Source organism: Mastacembelus armatus, chromosome 23 (assembly GCF_900324485.2).
Source record: "Mastacembelus armatus chromosome 23, fMasArm1.2, whole genome shotgun sequence".
Lineage (NCBI taxonomy): Eukaryota > Metazoa > Chordata > Actinopteri > Synbranchiformes > Mastacembelidae > Mastacembelus > Mastacembelus armatus.
This window is the reverse complement of record NC_046655.1, coordinates 9229769-9251651: the sequence shown is the minus strand read 5'-3', so window position 1 is coordinate 9251651 and position 21883 is coordinate 9229769. Positions and strand designations below refer to the sequence as shown.

The 21883-nt window shown below is 39.8% G+C and overlaps 1 protein-coding gene across 4 annotated transcripts; it reads left to right on the top strand.

Annotated features, from left to right (window-relative positions):
• Positions 1-3279: 3279 nt before the first annotated feature.
• LOC113142222 (ninjurin-2-like) lies at positions 3280-21367 on the top strand. Of its 4 annotated transcripts, XM_026327127.1 has the most exons (5): positions 3280-3454; positions 18104-18240; positions 18379-18458; positions 18693-18854; positions 21079-21367. In XM_026327127.1, exons 1-4 carry the CDS (start codon positions 3359-3361, stop codon positions 18845-18847), a joined length of 468 nt encoding a protein of 155 aa, XP_026182912.1. In that variant the 5' UTR covers positions 3280-3358; the 3' UTR covers positions 18848-18854; positions 21079-21367. The 4 variants fall into 4 exon arrangements, with proteins under 4 accessions (XP_026182912.1, XP_026182911.1, XP_026182910.1 ...); XM_026327126.1 differs by lacking the exon at positions 18693-18854; XM_026327125.1 differs by lacking the exons at positions 18693-18854; positions 21079-21367 and adding an exon at positions 20079-20461.
• Positions 21368-21883: the final 516 nt, after the last annotated feature.

Genomic DNA, 21883 nt, shown 5'->3' with positions numbered 1-21883 from the left:
CAGTCCTGGAACTCTATATTTTCCTGGAACAGGACACAGGTGCAGATGTAGCACAATAAAAGGAGAAAGAGTGAGGTCTGAGCCTGAGCAGACAAAAAAGCTCATCTGCACAAGCAACTACTATATGATGTTATTGACAGAATTAACAGGTAACTGATGCATATTGGTGCAGTAACCGAGACATAAATAATTGATGAAGTCATGCTGCTGAGTGAAACAGCCCACCTGCATACAGGTAGGTTTTAATGTCTGTACTTTTGTGGGAAAATGACCATCATCATTACATCTGCAAAGGCAATGCCACCTAGTCAGTATAAGCACAGATGCACAGATGAAAAAAAAGTAGGCCTGTGCTGTATTTGCTCTCCTGCTGTCATTGTGCCCACGGGAAAATAAACTTATAAATAAATATATGTAATATAATATATATTGTATTATATTCTATAATAAATAGAAAATAAACTTGTGTAGGACGTCGGATGTGTAACCCTGAGTACAGAAATATAAAGTATATGAGTCGAGCGCACTGTGCAGTTGCGTGTTTGTGTGAAGAAGTAAGCATTATTTGCTTTGCTCAACATTTACTTGGGTGGCAGTAGAACATACTCTGCTCAAATATGTTTGGATTCTAGAAAAACAGTAGGAAAGCTAACAGTAAAACTGCTGCACACAGACCAACAGTGAGCAGGTGAAACATGAAAGCACATGTGCACCTGCTCCCCTGCCCATGGCACAGACGAGCCCTTTGATCCGTCTTTGCATGTGAATATGGGGTTTACATATCTCCCTGTGTATACATGGATGGAAGTCTACAGTGTGATCATCTGTTATCAGAAGCTCAGCCCAAAATTGCTCTGTAAACGCTGAAGTGGGTTACGAGTTGAGTCAGTGTTTATGTAAGTGTGCAGGTTTATATCCCTGTGATGAAAATTCTTAGAGCATACCAGGCCTTTTATCAGTGCCAGAGTGAGAGGCTGGTGCTGTCTGGTTACTTTGTGTTTGTATGTGTGTGTGTGTGTGTGTGTGTGTGTGTGTATGACGGAGAGGAGGTCGAAAACAAGAGATCAGCACTGCTTAGTACCAAAGTGCTGAAGCCCTGCCTTTGTGAGTGTATGTGTGAGAGAGAGACAGAATGAGAGCACCAGTGAAAGAGACAAAGACCAATAGCTCAACAAAGAGGCAGAAATGACAAAGACAGGCAGGGGACTGTATTAGTCCAAGTCAGTTTCATTACACAGTGTCACATGTTGGTAAACTTCATTTTAAGTCATTTGGAGAAAGTCAAAGTCCAGTCAGACAAGTCTAAAGCAAGATTTAACTCTGTCACAGCCAGTCTGGATCAGTCTGAAGTCAAATGAAATGTATAGAGATTCAAACCTTTGGTATGTTGAGTTTGGGGAACAGTTAAGTCCAAGTCAAGCTACAAGTCTGCATCTTCAGGTCTGTAATTCCCTGCAGCCCCGCAGCATAAAATATCATTTGCTAAGACAACATCAGGTGTCACGTTCGTAGTTCGTGACATGGTCATGCATTTGCACCCGGAATGATCCACCTATTAGATAAACCTACCCTCCCTCAGCTGCTCTGTGTGAAATGTGATCTGTGTATCATGCTCTCCATCGAACGTCATCAGTCATTTTTTAAACCACAACTAAAAATCGCTTGAACGGATGGAATGCAGTTAATAACTTCTACACAGAAATGAAAGATAGTCCCCTTCAGGAGCAACTTATGCTGTAGAAAGCCTGTGTGTGTTTTTTTTTTTCTGTTGCGCAATATCTTCTTGCAACTTTGTTTACCGTCAAGAAAAACTGCTACATCAAGAGCAGAGGTCACACAAAGCACTTAAAGCCTTTGCTCAGAGAGGAAAAAAAAGTGGATTAAACAAAATCACCTAATTACCAGGGACTTTACAGCTTCTGTTTAAGATCCATGTGCATATATGCAAAAAGAAAGTCCCAGCAGTCCCAGAGTAACATACACAAACCCCTTATTGACATCTGCAAACTGGAGCCACCTTGTCTTAAGTAGGATTAAACATTAAGCCCGGTGTCTGTCAGAAACATCATACTGTAAGTGCTGTAAACCAGTAAAGTATGTAAAGATATTTACCCTATAACTATTTTATCTTCGCAGCGTTAAGAAAAGTCAGCGCTTACTTTAATTGGCATCTTCTAAAGACTCTCTGTTTCTAGGAACCAAAAAATGAGGTTTGGCTGAATAAATGGTGTCTCTCTCATAAACTCTGAGTTTCTAGGTATGATTACAAAAAAAAAAAGTCTGTGGGCAGTCCAGTTTGTTTTTAACCCCTCATTTAGGGATTAACTTGGAATCATTGGCTGAAATAGACTCCATTCTACACACAAATCAAATAGTCCATTATGTGCAGCCGAGTAGTTATTATACACACCCCAAATCCCTCAAAAAAGAAATAAGTGTAATTCTGGAAAACCACAAGAGCAATGTTACATGTCAGGCAGTGTGAGCTGAGATTAGAAGAGTTACTGGAACCCTGATAGTACTTTAAATATGAAGAAAAACAAAAAGAAGTGAAAGGGCTGATGCTTTAGATTGTAGAGTCAAGATATTCAGCATTATGCTGTGTTCCAAATGAAGGGTACAAAATAATCTTATCCATATTTTAGGTAAGCAGTTTGCTGATACAGAAAACATTCAGAAATTAAACTCTAAAAAAGAGTTTCACCAGATAATATTGACTCATGATTGTCATCATCTCATCTCCAACACTCATAATTCTACAGTCCTGTCTCCTGTGCACATGGTAACTTTGGATCGCAGTTACAGAGCCTGTAAACTTCTAACAGTGGAGCCTCAGTGCTTTAATGGGAGCATGTCTAACCTCAGTTAACAGAACTACAGCAGAATGTTTTTGTTAAGCAAACAAGCACAAATAGACACAACTTGGTGTGTATTGGCTGTTATTAGTTTACTGCGGCCAGTCGCATATACAGCCACAGACAGAGACAGGACTAACTTTAAATACGACATTGCGCTAACAATAGTTTTTTGATATAGAGTTTCTTATAATATTCTAGCATTTTACAATTTAGATCTGATACAGAGGGACAATAGAGACCGAGAAAGAGTCAGAGAGACAGGCCGGAAAAGGACAAAGTGAGAGAGAGGGAGTGAGAGAGACCAAGATGGAGTGAATAAGCCATTTGTTTGTCCCTCTGCTGTTCTCCTCGGCCCTGCCTGGTGCTTGGTGCCTGGCATCCAGGGTAATTTCCTTTCATATGACCTCTGCCATCCATGCATTAGCATTTTCGCTGCTGTCGGGGCAACACTTGGTGCGTGAGTGTGCGTGTCTGTTTGCTTGCTCGCTACCGGCCTAATTATGCAGGGACTGGGGAAGACAGAGAGAGGGGAGCAGGGCCGAGACATCGACCTGACATCGCTGAGATCCACCATGCCAGCCAGTGGCCCCTTGCAGGTTAGTGCACCCAAAAAGATGACAAAAACTCTGGGAAAAATAGGGGGAAATAAGGACAGAGACAGAGTCAGGTAAGGACAGAAAAAGTAAAGATACAAAAAGGAAATAAAAATGCCAATGATAAGGTCAGACTAGTTTTTCTTCCTTTTCGCCCTGTTTCTCTTCACTCTTTCATCTCACATTCAGTCCTGGTCTGTCTGTGACTCTGAATTGCTGCTGCTGTCTTAGCTTTGCCGCAGAGCTGTGGTATGTCCTGCCTTTGTGAGAGCTGAAGATCAAGGGTTGCTGGATGGCACTTTGGTTGAGTGTTTCTACTCTATTCTGAGACAAAGATACAATCTCAGCATCCATCAAATATCAATTAGGGCCTGGGCGCAAAGGCTAATAAAGTCCTCTAATGTAGCGACGGGTCAACAGAACAGGTACTCACTAATGCCAAGAAAAAGGGGTCAAGGTGGGGTTACGGTCCTGATATATGGTGCTTGAGAATATGATTTTATGAACAAGTTCTTTTCTTTTTTCAGCATATTTACTCAGAGGCACAATTTTTAAAGTCACATTTTTTGGCTTTGTTCAAAGCAGCTCTTTACGCCTGTGCTTTTTCAGATATTCTTCTGACTCATCATTCACTACAGTTATAGGTATGCAAAGAGCCTCTGTAACACCACTGACCTCCCACACGTAGCCCCCCTGTGCTGTCTGTTGCAAATCATCATCTGTCAGTGGCAGGGCCGGCCGTGTCCTACCCATCAACCAGCAGGGCCATCGGTTATTTCAGTTACTGGTATATTTAGCTACACCATGTCCAGTGAATAAAGTGCTGTTGCTCAAGGCAAGCTTTGTATTTGTGTGTACGTGTGTGTCTGTGTGCGTGTGTGGGAGAACAGCTGTATGTCTTGGTATTGCTGTTGTAGTGAAGGTCTGTGCCCACAGTATAATTTATAATTTATATATTTTATCCAGTATATTGAATAATATGCTTTGTTTTTCTGGGGAGAGCTTTCCCTTGTACTATTTGAACATTCACACTGATGTAAAGGCACAAAGACACTAGCCTGTTATTTACTCAGTGGTTGGCATGCAGAGACAGTGAATGAGTTCTGCCACAGTGCCTACTGTGTTCAAATAAATGATGCACTGAAAACAGATCTGCCAAAATTAGCTGTCCCACTCAGTAAAAATATATCATCTCAGTTCCTGTGAGCATGTTGGTAATTTTAGTCAAAGCTTAAGAATTTATGTTGTGGCAAAAATATATTTTTTTGCCAGCTCACTAACCATCTGCAAATTTATCATGAATACAGGTTCTGTTCATTTAACACACACACACACACACACACACACACACACACACACACACACACACACACACACGCTTACTCCTGTCAAGCTTGGATATCAGTGAGACTGCAATATTGCCATTTATGAAAATATATTGTGCAGTATATGACAATATACTGCACAATATAATAATATAATGTTCCTCATGCATATATTTTAGCTGTAATTAGCAATCATCAAAATGACTGACATGGGTTATAAATGATAATAAGGACTAGTTGTTGGCAGAGAGCACTCTTAAGCACAGATAAGATGAGAAGCCATGGCACTGTCTATCCACAGTCACTTGCTGTGGCTCCGACTGTAAATGATTACACACACAGATGCCAAGTCCTCTATTCATCTCAACCCCCGGTGGTTTAATCATATGTTGACAGATGTTAGGAGAGAAATGTGTGAAATGTGTGAAGAAAGGAAATGAGTGTATAGATGAGCGTGTGTCCAAGTAAGACTTGCTTTTTCAGCATGATACACATCCTGTATGTCAACACTGGCATTTGCAATTTGCTTGTGATTAACAGTGTTATCATCACTATATTATGCACATCGTTTGTCTTTGCTATTGGGTTTTAGCAGTGAGGCAAGCTGCGACTGTACTCACAGTTAAAGATGCAGTGCTATAGTATATGTTACAGTGAGAGTCATAGTGAAAAGAAATCTGAAATGGATACTTGCTAATCCTGCAACCAGTCTGTATTTATGCTTGTTGACATTACATGTCACTCCTCTTGTATGTGTTTTGTTGATAGCACAAACTATCATCATGTTGACAGGAGCTGGAATCGCCCAGTTGTTTTGTGGTGAGATGATTTTGTCAGCTTTCTAAAATCAAGAACAAGCCCTCAGCGTCTCTTGTTTAAGAAGTTCCTGAAGTACTTAAGAAAAGATGTACTTTTGTATCACAACTGGCCAAACTGCATCTGATGTAGAAGCTCAATTGACACGATCAAAAGTTCTAAAATGAAACTGACTATTTGTGATCAATAACAAACCATCAGTCAACAAGCACATTGAATAGTTGACAAAGTGGTTATTTTGTGCCATGCACTGGGACTCAGTGTACTTTGAATATCTTCTTCCTTAGAAAAATCACGTTTTGTCTAAGAGAGATAAAATTAACATGACCTGAACGGCCCTTATCTCTGAGTCCTAGTGGGATATGAGCTGGCTTTATATAACCAGCTGTGTGTTGAAACCCTTGTGGATTTCTACACAATCTGCTTCATGTTGAATGGATTTTACAGTCTCTGGGTTCATGACATTTTCCAAAACTCCAAACATAATGCACGCAACATAGCTTCACCTCAAGTCTAAAGTGAAGCGTGTCATTTGCTGAAACTGGATTTATGAGGATTTTCACGCAGCATTTTGTTTGAAGCTGCCATGATGAATCTGTTTCAATGGTGTGAAGGCTTTACACTTCAAATTCACTCTCTATGTATAGAGCACAGCAACAGGCCAGGGAATGCTGATACAGAATTAGCAGGAATCACGCAGCATCTCCAGCTGTGGCAGTCATGTTTCAAAGACATAGAATGACCACACCTCCGGAAGGGGATGGTTGCTACGTTTAGTGGCTGAATGGTGCTTTACTAGATAAGAAAACCTCTTATCTTTCATATTAGTTATGGGTAAGATCTTTGATCCCACTTCCAGGGATCAATGAACTAGTTTAAAAGTAGGTAATAAAGGCAATTTGTTGTTTAAGTGCCTGCAAAGACGAGAAAAATCTGGAGCTGATGATTCTTGTTTGAACTTAAAAGGATTGTACTGTAGCTTGAGCAGTTTTGGGGTCACTATTTTAGCAGCTTTAGATGAGACCACAGCAGCCTGAGTGGCACTCCACAGTGTACCCAAGAGTGTGGAAAACATAGCATTCACATAATGGTGTCACAGCATGAATCACAAAAATGAAGGTTGAACTCACAGCAGCCCTACAAGCAGGACAGTTATATTTCAGAGGTGTGTAAAGTCATTTCTTGCATGTGACAAAGCCTGGACTGGTCATGGGGGCCAGGATGGCAGGGTCAGTTTAGTCTCAAATGTCACTAATAATAAGTAATATTAACATTATTAAAGATGTTTTAATACCTACAGTGTTATCAAAATAATACTTTAGGCCTACATGTACATAACAACTGTATTTAACTGGATTCTCAGGGCCATCAAGTTGTTTACCAGAATAGTTTTCTTCTTCTTATCTGCTTTAGTGTCTGGTCCATGAGCACCATTCCTCTCGACTCCTTCCTACTTCTCTCACCTCCCGTAATACATCGCTGCCTCTCTTCGACACTATGAATGTGTGTGTGTGTATGTGTGTATGACCCCTCCTTGGCCCCTACACGGCAAATGCCACATTCTGAGTGTGGGTGTGAAGTGCAAGAAAGTGTGTGTGTGTTTGTGTGTGCATGTGCGTGTGATTCTCTAACCTTCATCTGAGACCCAACTGAGCCTTTAAATGAGATTTTTAAATGTATGTAGTGGGTGTGTAATGTAATATTTGCTTTCCATAGTCAATTTAAGGCATCGAATATATGTTACACTATCTTACTAACTAGAAACGCTTTAGGGTAAAGATGAAGCTATAAAATGAAAACTTTAAGCACCTTAAGTTCATTCACACTAGAATTTAAAGCCGTCCAGTTGAGATCAGATCAAGCCTTGTTTAGTTTGAAGCTCTTGGCTAACGATAAAAAAGGTATATTATTGCCAGCATCTGGAAATAGGTGTGGTTGAAAGAATAAACTGCTATAAAAAAAACACACCCAATGACATATTTGCATTGTAGTCTCATTCCTCAAATTTACTGCTGTTTCTTCTTCTGCAATTGTCCTATAACAAAAAGAACATACATGCCGTACCTGTATTGTGTAATTGATTATATATATTGCAAATGTGTCTTCTGCATTGTTTGCATCTGTATTTAAGGTTGCAGAAAGATGCATGTACCTCTGACTTTTCATATTTATCCACCTATGTGTTTCTGTCCTGACTGTAAATCAAATGTACTGTCTTTTCGCTGCCTTCTCTTCTGCTGTTTTTTTTTTTTTTTTTGGCTTTGTTTGATATGCTTCCATCATTTCAGTGTCTGTTGATCTTCCTTAATCATTGTTCATCTTTTTTCTTTATTACCCCATGCCTCTCACTATTCCTTTCTATTCCTCTTTAGCCTCTGAGGGGAGTCTGTGTTTTCTTTTCATTTTTGGGGGGAAATGACAGTTGACTTGGTTTGAATCTGAAACAGCTTTACAACAATAATGCTTAATTCACTGCCATGTGCCTGTGTGTGTGCAAGGACATGAAAAGATTTTTAGACTGTGTGTGTGTAAACAAAGCTATACCAGACGAAACTATTCGATTATCGCGCGCGCACACACACGCACACTCTCGTACACAATCTCTCTCCTGCTGGCTAGCTTTTACCATCCCCCAGTTATATTGTCACGGAGTGAAACACAGCAGATATAAAATATTCTTACCATAGACAAACAAGTCTGCTCTTTTACTACCACTATTACGTTTTATGAAGACGTTGTATTTCATATTAACTCAGTGATCAGCTTTGAAAACTGTGAGTTATTACACATGAAATATATCACTGGCTGCAGCTTTAGTGTTGTGTCACACTTTTGTTCCTCATCCACTTGTTCCAGCCGTATGTTCCAAAAAATAACAGGAAACCCCCTCTTTAGTGCTAAAGCTCCCCTGCTGAGGCACTAAAACACACAATATTATAATTCACATATGTTCTCACACACACACACACACACACACACACACACACAGAGTCACAATAACCACAAGTGCACACTGGTCGTATATAAATCCAGCTTGTATCATGTCAATTCTTAAGACCTTCCACGTTACTCAGTGTACACACGCTTCTCATTAAAAACATGTATTTATTGGTTTGTCGTGTAATTCATAAAGAAGCTGTTATTTTAACAGAATTGTGCGTTGCACAAATTATGTGACTACATTTAACAGTTGCTATAAGAGACACAGAAAGAAAAGGGTAACATGGCATGTAGAGTTCAAGATGAGATGTAGTCGTGCTACAAACAGACACCCACAAAGAATCTATGCGGCAGGCGGCTGACCAGGATGGACTGTGTGTGTTTGCGCTAAGTGATGTGTCATCTAAAGTTAAATCCAGATTCGTCTCTGTTTTCCTTCTCTCCAGTTTAAGTGTTAGGTCATTGGATAAGTGTGTGTGTGTGTGTGTGTGTGTGTGTGTGTGTGGGGAGAAGGCCCAGAGCCAAATGTTTTTGGTCAGTCTTGTATGTGGGTTGATGAGGTTGTGTATGTTGAAACTGTCCAGTTGGCATTTGCCCCATATGTATTTACAGTGTATGCTTGTAAACATGTAACACTGTGGTTTGCATGGATGCCAGCATGTGTGCACATATACACAAACACAAAAGTGTTTGTGGCTGTGCATCAAACAAAACCAATTAGAGGCAACAGACAAATTCTGTGAGTTTGAGAAGACAACAGAGGTGCCCAGGAATAATATCACTTCCTGTTTTGTGTACGAGCATGAAGCCTTTTTATTTTAACTAATGCAATAGAATGAAGTGGCAGAGTGAGGTCATGTGTGACTTTAAGTGTGTTTAAAGGAAAAAGTGGGGGTTGGTTAGGGGTAATTGAGGGAAAGATGGAGTGTGGGAGGTGGGTGAGGCTCTGTCTTACCTCATCCAGTCTCTGCCGCTAATGTGCCCCCGTGCCTGTGGTGCTCATGGGACTATTGTTGATTTCAACACAATGAGATCATGCAAAAAGTGAAACAAAGGCATTCTGTTATTAATTGTCCTCTGTGTAAAAACCATGAAGCCATCAACTAGGTCTTAAGGGAATGCCCTCTATTTCCATTGGACTTCAGCTCATGTAAAAATCATTGCACATCTATTTTGCTATCATTAAATGGAAACTGGTGTTGTTCTACTCTGTAGTTTAACTGTTGAATATATGGCATACAGGTTATTGTTTTCAGAAAGCAGTGAGACAAGGGGAAATGTCTGTTTCTGCTGCGGTTGCTGTAAACAAAAACGTGATAATCATTTTTTACATATGTATTTACATCTGCTTGTCTGTCATATGATGTACAGTATATTACATTGTCGACAGCGAATACACTTAAAATTGAATTAAAATTTAAGGCATGTTAGTCTCAGAGGAAAATTTCCATCATAGCAATTAAAACACTTTAATTTCCAGCAGCAGCAGCACGTCACAGTCTTGAGGTTATCTGAAATTACACGAGTGGTTGCCAGAGCAGCTTTGATCACTGAGGCCTTAGATCCATGCTGATCATTCCCACATTGCTACAGTTACACAGCCTCCTGTGATAATCAGAGAGTGACATTGAGATTTTCCCTGTTGTGTCCAGTTTCTTCATGCTTACACTGATCACAGTTCCTGGGTTCCACAGGTTTTAGGCAGAAAAACAACTACGATTTAGAGAAAGGTCAAGGTTTGAGTTCAAATTACTACTTTGTTAAGGTTAGAGGGCCTTTGGTGACATGGTTACAGTGATAACAGCATGTTTAAGGTCATGGAAAAAAACAAATGACAGTTTTCAACAGGAAAAAAACAGTGGTCTCCCATGTTAAAGTCAATGTTTTGTCAACCAATGCATGCACTCTGACCTCCTCTTTACCTCCTACTCTGTCTCTTTTTTCACCCTGTGCTCCTATCATTATTATTACATCACCTAACAATAAAACTAAGCCAAAAATTAAATCCTTTGCACAGATGACCTATAGGGTTGTTTCTAGGACAGGAGTCTACATGCACCTCTTCCTTTTTAAATGTGACTTGTTTGGGATACAGCTTTGGCACCAAACAGCAGCGTTTGTGGAACTCGGGAAACGGGAATACCCACATACACACAAACACAGAGGAAGGAAGTGTTTGTTGTGGATGGTGATGAAGGTCGAGCCACAAAAGCCAGGAAGTTGCTGGGAGGAATGTCCTGTGGTATCGCACATGGCTGAGGCCTGAAGGCTTCCATGCCCGAGGGAGGGTTAAATTGCAAGCAGCTTCGGCTCGTCTGTGGAAAGAAATGTCACTAGAGAAAGACACACAAAAAAGAAAATATGTTAAAGTGTCACTGTTCTATCCCAGAAAGTTTCTGTTCCTATAATTAACATCTGTTCACCCATCACCTACATGTACTGTACAGGTACAGTAATCGCAGTACAGTACAGTACTTCCTGCTGAGCACACTCTTCCTGTCTTGTTTGTTTTGGGTCAGTGTGACTCTTAGTCAAGATCAAGATGTGTCAAACTGACTTCAGGTCAGTGAATTATAATTACCTCAAGCCACAGACATAGAGCCATTGCTAGACTACTCTAAGGCGTAGATGACTCATTCCACTGACCTGTTTAACAAAGTTCATCACTTTTTTTGATGCTTTAATGATTTCTGTTGTCATCCTGACATTATGGCTTACTATGTAGCATCACTCCTTCGTCATCATGGCAGAATGCAGCCCTGCAGAATAGCTGTGAAGACTACTGGTAAACTTTAGTCTCACAAAATGCAAAGTATAGGAAATAGGAAATATGTTGAACCATCCCTCAGTCTGAGCATTGTTTAATTTCTCTACAACAATGTGGCAGCACAGTGTGGAAGATCTGAAATCAGCTTTCTATAGAAGCCTGTTTACAACACTAAAGGGTGTTTCAGCAACTCACTGTTGCCCTCTGACCTCCTGAAGATGGTAGCAAGCAAAAAAAAAAAAAAAAAAAAAAGCAATTTACCACCCTGATGACAACACTGTGATAATTTCCACGATTTATGATGCTCTGGATCATGGACTGCATGCTTGTCTTTGGTGACAGGTTCCAGCCATTGCTCCCATCTTCACTCTTTCAAAGACTCTTTGACATCAGCTTGTCTGCTTTCCAAACATGCCTTTGCTGTAACAAAAACTTCAACGTAAAGTGCATGTGTTTTCTCTAGTAATTGCAGGGGTCATGATTTGTGTGTGCCTAATGTTGTTGTTTGGCATGTGGCAGCTGTGTCACTACTGCCCTTCTACTTAGAGCATATATTTCATTTCTGTCCCTCCTCAGTCAGTTCAGTTTGGTTACTTCACGTTGTTTGTGCATGGAGAGTGTTTGGTCATCTGATTCTAGATTCTGAGGATGGGGAGTGCATATGACTCCCATCTCTCCCTATAAACTTGTGATCAGTTGCAGACAAACAATGGTTTCTCCTGCATACCCCATGCTTTCTCCTGTAGATGTGTCAATATGTGTTTGCTTCCTTAATGCATAATTTAAAGAAACAAAAAAAATGCCAATGCAGTTCTGTGAAGATAGGAAAATGCAGAATGTTATCTAAGAGCTAAGGAACATTTTTTTATTGTGCATAAAGTGTATTAACCTGCATTTTTATTGGAAGAGTATTGCATTTTGTGTAGAACTATAATAGCATGAGGAAAACATAGTAGAAGGTGATACACTGGAACTATGTATGTAAAAGTTCTATTTAGAAACATCTCCAACTAGTCTAATCCAAACTGATCTAATCTCACTGAGCTGTATATTCAAGAGATTTGAATCTAAATAAACAACAAGAAATACATATCTGTCATTCTCTTCACCACAGAGAAAACAGGTTAGAGACAAGAAGAACTTTTCTGTTTAAGTGTGTTTGTGATGTTGCTATGACAGTATGTAGTGTGTTTAAGAGAACACCCGAGGGTGCACACATTTTTGGCGGGTCATACACACCCATACCCTCCTGGCACCACACACACACACACACACACACACATCTGGCACACATTTTTTCAGAGGTGTTCAGCATACCAGCTGATGATTGCAGCAAGCAACATATGTCAGTCTCTTATACAATAGGTATCAGAAACCACGTGTTTATGGACTCTCCTTCACACACCACACGTACACAGACAACTACAACGTGTGTAACTGCTCCTTGCACTGTAAAACTTTCATTTCATCACTTGATGATTATAATTCTAATATGATTGCAACAATGACTAAAACACAACAAGACCTAAGTTGTTTCAAATCAGAATGTTGAAAAGGATTTTTCCTAAATTCCTGTCAGCAACAGCAAAGTTATAACATTACATTTGTAAAATCCTGTAATGTTTCCACAGGATGCCCCTGCAGGGCTGGACAGGCCAGCTGGCTGAGTCACTGATATGAGGAACTATGTTACACGGTCAGGAATGCAAAGAGCCAACTGATATCAGTGCCACTTGTTCTCTCCTACTCCCACAGGGCAGATGGAAGTCCTAAACATGCAAAGACATAGTCCTGTGGTCAGATGTAATAGTTAGTTTACAGTGCTGTGATTGCCAGGTAGTCCGCTGTGTGACTTTCTCATATTTTGTAAATATAAACAAACTGTGTCTGTGTGTTGGCGAGCGGCTCAGTGCTGGGGGGTGAGAGGTCACAGGTTACACCCAAAATAATAAACAGAAGCATTTGTAGCTGGTTTGATGGAATTAGTTAACCTAATCCGCACCAGTGCATCATGTTTTATAAACTGATGGTTTTGCTTTATGTAAAATAATCTTAATCTGCACGGCATCATAAACAGAGTGTTTGCTTACTCTCTTCCTTTTACTTCACAGGTTGCAAGTTATAATTATATATAGCTGATATTTAGAGTTGTGATTTTTTGTGTGCTTAGATTAAAGCATCAGTATGAGCCAAATAATCATTTTTGCAAAGATACCGTTGTGAATGATTAGTGCAACCTTTGGGGAATATGTCAGCAAATCAGTGGGAAATTTAATTTTGATAGAGCACATTATTTGACTGAAAGCAGATCCGGAGTTGAAAGCTCTGTAATCAACAAAATTTGTAACACAAACCTGTACTTGTTGTGTTTTAATGCAATATTGCATGAATTTCAGCTATTTCTGCCTTTCTGATTATCAAAGAAAATGCAGAATGTGCACGCAAAGGGAAAAGGATGATATAAATTACTGTAAATGAAGAGGAAGACAACACAGCAAGCTGCATCTGCTGTGTCAAAATGACATGTGGGTTCACTCATTTGTGACATACAGGACACAGCAGGGAAGCAGGGAAAGACACACACACACACACACACACACACACACACACACACACACACACACACACACACACACACACACACACACACACACACACCACTTTAAGGCTGTTTTCTCAGGCCAGCTTTACTAATTACAGACCAGTCAGCAGGGTGAGCATTTGTCATGGACCAAAGGGCAAAGGTCAGTTGTTCTGAAGTTATAGATCTAGTGCATGTGTGTGGTGGGGGAGAGAAAGTGTCTATGTGTGTGTATGTGTTTGTGCCTCCTTCCAGTTTTCTGCCAAAATCCATCTAATAAGTGTTTTAAATGAGTGTCTGTGTGGGATTGTGTGCATGTAATGAGTTTTATTCATTGTCTGTCTTTAAACATAATAAGTCTATTCACTGACACGCCCCCATCCGGCACCAGCTCATGCACATACAGACAAACAAACAACTTGAAATACAACATTTCACATGGAGGCCACGTCCCCCAAAGCAAACAAACTAGAAAATAAGAAAATAAATCACAGAGGTGATGTTCAGCTGGCATTCAGCTTTCACCTAAATTCCAGCCAGTGCTTTGAGTTTCACCTTTTGACACGTTACATTTAACAAATGGATTTGACTTATCTCTCCAGGCCTGACATTGCAGTAAGTAGTAACTCAAAACAACTCATCTCCATGTCACTGTTTCTAGCCTTCATTTCAGGCTGACTTTTTTTCTTAATGGTGTCTATCTGTTTCTCTTCATCTGCTCTTCTGAAAAGCAAACAGAAAGCTTATGTCCTTGGGCAGAGAGAGCCCTGGAAAAATGAAAAAAAGGCAATTAGGCAAGCAGAGAGGCAGACAGAGAACTGGAGACACAGTAAGACAGTAAAATAAGATACTGAGAGAAAACCGGAGCCCCACTCTTCACTGGGCTCCCCTCATTGGCTATTACAGTAACCAATAGGAATCAAGGGGAGTAACGCTTCCTGTGAGTTTCAGGGGGGCCTCCCATGTGGTCTGGTGTATATTTATATATAATATATGTGTGTGTGTGTGTGTGTGTGTGCGAGAGACATGCATAGATGTTCAGCTTTCAAGCATATTTTGTGTATATTGTTGGCACAATATACATGAATTTTATATTCTTAAGTAAGTCACACAGACATACACAGCTTAGCACTTCATATAGAGTTGCATTATATATTATTACGTTTTTAGTATGTAGCTATAATGTCTGCCTGGCTGACTACTGTAGATGCAATAAATTGGTTAAAAAAACAGAAAGCTGTCACTTTACCAGATTGATATAGCCAGAAATGTTATGTACCCCATGTCTGAACAGAGCTGGAGCAGTCCAATTAACCGTGAGTAGGGAAGTCAGTCACTGAACCATTAAAAAAGTACTTTTTATTGATGTCTCCCTACAGACAAGGTAAGAACATTCCCAAAATGTACCAAAAGCAAATGATGAGGTGCTGTTTAGCCATGCAGGCAATCTTTCATTAACAACGTCACAGCTCGAGGTCAACTGGGTGTAACTCACGGCTTCTGAGGCTAAATGTGTGTAACTCTGCTGACCTCGTGCAACCACTTCTCCAGACTGCTGCCGTAAATAAGGATCTATCCCTCCTCAACCTGAACAAACGGTAAAACTGTCATTTATGAACATATTTTAATAAATCAAGATAAGTGCAGATTAAGCACAACTAAAGCGCAGTCATTACATTTTTACATTTAGACTAATGAACAGCCTGTAAATTGTATGCAGGTCATTCCAATGTTTTGATTATGGTGTGTGTGTGTTATGTGTGTGTGTGTGTGTGTGTGTGTGTGTGTGTGTGTGTGTGTGTGTGCGTGTGTGTGTGTGTGTGTGTGTGTGTTTTGGCACCATGCCCAAAGCTAATGTTGATAAAGTGTGACTGCATGAGTCCCCAAAGGAGAAAAGATGGAAACAGGCCAATGTATATATATATATATATATATATATATATACACATTTTTTTCTTTCACCCTCTCACAGTGTCTTTATATTTAATGCTCTTTTTTCCATCTCTTCATCATGTCCAGTTGGGTCTTTTTCTCTATATTTTCAACCCTGTTCTCTCTCTCTCTTTCTCTGTTTCTCTCAGAAAAACACACAAGAGGCCATGGTGCATGTGCGCACGGTGTTTTGACAGTCTTGTAGTTCTAGGAATTGCTTCATACTTTCTTGGAGATTAACCCATTCTAGATCAAACTGTAATGAAAATCAGCCTGTATGAGGAATGAAATCCACACTTCCAGTACAAAAGCTTCGCTAACTTTATACAGCATATGTCACATTAATGGGAAGCACAGTAGCATGGCAGGTTAATATGACTGGTAAATATCTGATTAAACTACAGAGTGCAGGTTGTTTAAAAATACCAAATAGAAACCATACTTTTTCTCTAACACACAAGTCCAGTTAGTTTTGGCTCTGCTTTGAGTCCAAAATCTACATTTGAAACTTTCATCATCAACATCTTGTTCCAGAAATTGTTTCAGAGTTACAATAAGCCACATACGTCATCTGAACAATGTCAGAGAAAACTAGTTGTTACCAAAGTGCACCTGCCAACTCACTAGGAGGAGTGCTGGGTTTATATTGGCTGGAGGGGACTGGACTAAACTCACTGGCTGAGGTATGCACAGGATTTGTGGTGCTGTTGGTTATTGCCACCTCACAGAAATTTACAGCATTAGCAATGTATAGAAAAACACCAAGGCACATGATCTCAGCTAGTAATGTCACGAGCATGTATGCTTTATCCACAGCGGAGTGTTTCCATGTGTGCACAGATAGCTCCAAAACATCCAGTGCATTGGTAACTGTTATGGGTTCAGTTTGCTTCAAACGAATGTTGTCCAACCACTAAAGGCGAAAGTGGTTTGGCGGGGGGGGGTTGAGACACGATAATAATGCACAATTTCAGACAACGTTCATATTACATACTGAAGTGGCCCAAATCCATTTTTCTCCTCTCCTGTGTGACTCCAGATTTGATGTTTTCACTGATGTGTGAACAAGCTATATTTTTCAATCTGGGTCACTCAGATTGATAACAAAATGAAAACATGATTTTTTGTTGTGCAATATCTCAGTTAAGCTTCACAATCTAGACTTGAGTAATAACCTCCTGAAATCATTTTTGTTTCTTTCTCCAGGAATCTTTATATCTTTATATTATACTCTATAGTTTGACGTCACTTGATTTTACCACTGATTTTTCTACATATATGTGAGGTACAGTATGTCTTCATTAAACAATGCTGTTTCTGTGCAGGCTGAACTAAAACAGACTCCACTGAAACACCGGTGGATAAAATGATCCATTGACAGAATATTTTAATCTATAGCTCACTGTTACAGTAGGTAATATATAGGTCATCCTATATGTGCACCTGGAATCCATGCATCATAGCAGGGCAATAATTTGATATTGAATAGTTTAGTCCCTGACATGTGCCATAAATTAAAGTGTTATGTAATATCGTTTAACGTTTCCCTCTGTGTATGTGCACACACACACACACACACACACACACACACACACACACACACACACACACACACACACACCACCTCTGCTTCTCTATCAAATATTTACTTTAACAGACATGCAGGCACCTGCAGAGACACACAGTCAATTTCTAAAATCCCTCATGTGCAACAAAGTGCAACTCTTTATCGCTCGGAACAACACAACTACCTCCAGCCACTAGAAAATGAGCTGCAGTTTACAGCGATCGTGATAAACGAACCGAAAGAAATACCAGAAATTTTCTGTTTCCAAGCAGTCATAATTGAAGAAACACATCATTCATTTCAGACCAACTGGAATGTAGTGGAGAGATTTCTGGGACTAGATTATTCCCCTTACAGTGCTTGTTTTTTTAAGCAATGATAAGTGTTGTATTTATTTTGTGATAGACTACTGATGATAATCTAATGAGTTTTCATTACTCATATTTGTGGCTCTGCTTTAGTTATATAAACAAAATCTGTGCATCAGGAAATGTAACAACACACTTCATTTCCTCAAGTTCAAGTGATGATATCTGTGGTCTTTGCTGCCCTCCTCTGGCCATCTGACTTAACTCGCGTTACCATTTCGAATAAATAAATGACTTTAATTAATAAATTACTGCCTGCAACCTCACACCATTTTTTTCTTGGAACAATTGTCTTTTGTTGTCTCCCTCTGATCCCTGTTTTGTTTTTTCTGTCTCTCCACCTTTTGTTGTTTCAGGGAGGTTCAACCTCCAATCTGAACATGAACCTGTATGCCACTAAGAAGACTGTAGCTGAGGGCATGTTGGACATCGCTCTATTCCTCGCTAATATCACACACATGAAGACGGTCATTGAGCAGGGAGCTGGATACAGGTATATGAGAGATTGGGCAAGGGGAAAGAAGTAAAAGTGTAAAAAAGATTTTTGTGTGTTTTGTGTGGCAAATTGAGGCACAAGTCTCAAATAATATTTCCTGACTCCAGTGTTTTTGCTTTTTCTTTGGGCCCTCAGGTACTACGTCGCTGTTCTGACGCTCATTTCCTTCTCCCTGGCTCTTCAGATAGTGGCTGGAGTCTTGATCATCGTCATCGGTGAGCATCACAAAATGTGCCTGTGTTTTGCTTCAGAAAATCCATCTTCCATGTTTTAACCAATCACACTAACCTACTAATTTATTCATACTGTCAGTGCAGCTTGAAAAAAGCAAATAGCATAAGATGATCGAAGTAAAAAAAAAGAAGAACACATATTTGAATATTCCTCTGCATCTTGTTCTTGTTTTGTTGTTATTTTTTTGGGTGTGTGTATGTGCGTGTGTGTTGCAGCTCGGCAAGACATCAATGAAGAGGCCAACCAGAAGCGCCTGGACAGCGTGAACAACATCATAACCATTATCATCTTCCTCATATTCGTCACCAACATCTTCATCTCCGTCCTGGGGATGGAGCGCACAGGCCTCTTTGCCAGGATGCATTTCTGACTCTGATGTAGGGAATTATACTTTGTGGAGCTTTCAGGATGCAGAAACAAGAAAACACGCACACACAAATAGAAGAGTGTGATTTATTCTTGTACTCACAGTACTAATCAGTTACAGTATTACTGTACTTTTCTACATTGTATATTATATTCATTTGATTTTATTTTGTATGAAAGGACTGGGCCAAGGCACCAACTAGATATGTGTGTGTGTCTGTATGTTTTTGTCTGTGTTCTGGTATATGTGTGTGTGTGTGTGTGTGTGTGTGTGTGTGTGTGTTTAATGTGTGCATGTGCATGTGTGTGTGTGTGTGTGTGTGCAGCTCGTTTTGAGCTGACACTCCTCTCCACTTGTCAGCGGTGGTTAAACTTCCTGAACAATCTGATCACTGGCATGATCTTCCTCACACTCATCATCAACATCATCAAAGCTGCCTTCGGCACGCAGCGCAGCTGTTTGCTTGGATGGCTGTTTCAGCGTTTCATTCTATGAGGCACATGTACCAGACACACACTCACATACAGTAGGTACATTCATAAACACTAACTGGGCATGATTCCAGTTGTTTTGTGTAGCTTGTATTATAGGAAAACTGTTGAAATAACAAATGTATTGCAGTTTGCCACAGTGTAATCTTTGATGCTGCCACCAGGTGGTGCCAAAGTTTGACTTCCTAAAAGCAACTTTAATCTTTATCCATTCAGCTAAGATGCTATTTACTGCTGCAGCATGACACACTGATAAACCCACACAGTCACACAGAGTTTACTTCAACATTTAGCCTGAGTGTGAAAGACATTTTGTTGAATACGTATCCCAAAGTGCTTGGACTGGGACTAGAACCTTTAAATGGACCGTCTTTAGAAATAAGTTCATTCAGTTTTCTGGCTGACAGTTGATAAGAAAACTAATACCACCCTCACATCTCCCCAATGCCTCTTCAAGATCAATCAGCACATCTAATTACAAAATACAAATGAACCATCAGCTTTCCTGTACGTCCCATATAAAAGACACACTGTGTAAACAAAGACAGAACTATGTGTGAATATTCTATTGTATGGGTGCTTTACTGTATGCTTGTTGGAATGGGGCTGTGGTTTTATGCACGCATCACTGTGTGTATGTGTGTGTGTGTGTGTGTGTGTGTGTGTGTGTGTATGCTTGAATTGTTTGAAAAATGTGTGTTTGTGTCTATCCGTGTGTGTGTGTGTGTGTGTATGTGTGGTAGCCCGCAGGGACCTGAACGTGGTGTCCAATCAGAAACGACTCGACTACCTGAACAACATTGCCACAGGCTTCATCTTCGTCATCACAGTGATTAACTTCTTCGTCAGCTTCTTTGGATCCAAGAGGACTGGCTTCTTCCGCTGGCTGCTGGCTCGGCTCCACTTCTGACACACACTCACACAGAACCACATTCACATATCAAACACAATTACACACTGCAACATGCAGATTGACACACCATCTGCACACGCATTTCCACTGTGCTGACAATTACATGCACTGATCAAAGTTAAAATTCCCTGACTGAGAGACACAATTCACATATGTTTAAACATCATATCTTATATAATGTTCAGTCTATAATCCAACTAAAATAACTTCACTTTAACCAACTGCACGACATGCATTATTTCATTTGCTGTGTTGCTTCGCTTGAATTTCCATGTCTAAATGTGTGACTGTGTTTCATTATGTCTGTTTCAAGCTATTTTATACTTGACTTGTGTTTCTACCTTTTTTTTTGGTCAGTAATAAAATTGAGAAAACTGATGTGTAACATATGTCCTGTATTTATTTTTGATGATTCCATAAGAGTTTTTTTAAGTCTCAATCTCAAACAGAAACCAGGTAATAAAACTAAGACACTTCTCTAGTATTTATGAACTTTCTCCTCAAGAAAACCAAATAAATGTAGTGCTATAACAGAAGCTGATGCTTATTGTGTTTTTTTTTGTTTGTTTGTTTGTTTGTTTTTTTTGCTGGGGCTTGGTTTAATTTGTGCACAAATATGTAAAAGTCACTACATGTGAGGATGTTGTGATTTGAAGGAAAGACATAAAATGAGCTTTTCACTTTATTATGTCTGTTTTGTGTAAATTAAAATGTTGTATTGTAGTGGTAAAGTCGGTCAGTGCTTTAGGTGCAACGTGAACCCTCTTCTTCTCTACTCTGTGTGTGATTGTATGTGTGTGTGTGTGTGTGTGTGTGTGTGTGTGTCACAGGCCGACGAGACCTGAATAACTCCGCTCTGCAGAAACGTCTGGACTACCTGAACAACATTACGACCATCATAGTCTTCATCACCACAGCTCTCAACTTCTTCATCAGCACCTTTGGCATGCAGCGCACTGGACACTTCCCTTGGCTTATGATGCGCATCCACTGATGCACGAACAAAAACATTTTATTTTTCTTTCCTCTGGGTCTTTACTTCCAGTCAATTCCTGAAAACTTACCCTAACCATAATTATAACTACTACTTCTCTGAGCCTAACCCTCACCCTATCCCTAAACCAGGTCATCACTGAGTCCCCTTAGTGTGAGTAATACCAGACAGTTATGGAGCATTTGAAATAAAAATATGTAAAAACTGTTTTTTCACCATGTTTTATACAAAACCTAAAAAGGTATTTAAAGTATGCAGCACTGTAATTTGAATATGGTATACTGTATATTGTTTTTTACACACATCAGTCTCATCTAACAGCTGACTGAGATATCCATCACACAATACTGTAAATTATAGTTATAGTTAGTTATAGTTATAGTTATAGTTTTCTCTTATATGCGCTGGAGCGCCACCTTGTGTCAGCCTCCTGATCTTGGTATTGGTTTGGTTAATTCCTTTTGGTAAACTGAAAAAATCACAGACTAACCCCAAGAATAAGAAAAAAGACATATAGAGGAGACTGTTTGTCAAACCAAGTTATGTATCCACAGGTTCAGTTTTTAATAAATGAAAAAAAGCTGGAGGAATGTCCAGTGCTGCCAAAAGCAAGTTTTGTAACTTTTTCCAGGAAGAGGAGG

Bases quoted from the DNA above. Each gene is read 5' to 3' on its own strand.
- LOC113142222 (XM_026327124.1), top strand. From the start codon at position 3,359: ATGCAGGGACTGGGGAAGACAGAGAGAGGGGAGCAGGGCCGAGACATC. The intron at 18,241-18,378 runs GTATATGAGAGA...TTGGGCCCTCAG, and splicing joins GAGCAGGGAGCTGGATACAG to GTACTACGTCGCTGTTCTGA. The intron at 18,459-19,169 runs GTGAGCATCACA...GTGTGTGTGCAG, and splicing joins AGTCTTGATCATCGTCATCG to CTCGTTTTGAGCTGACACTC.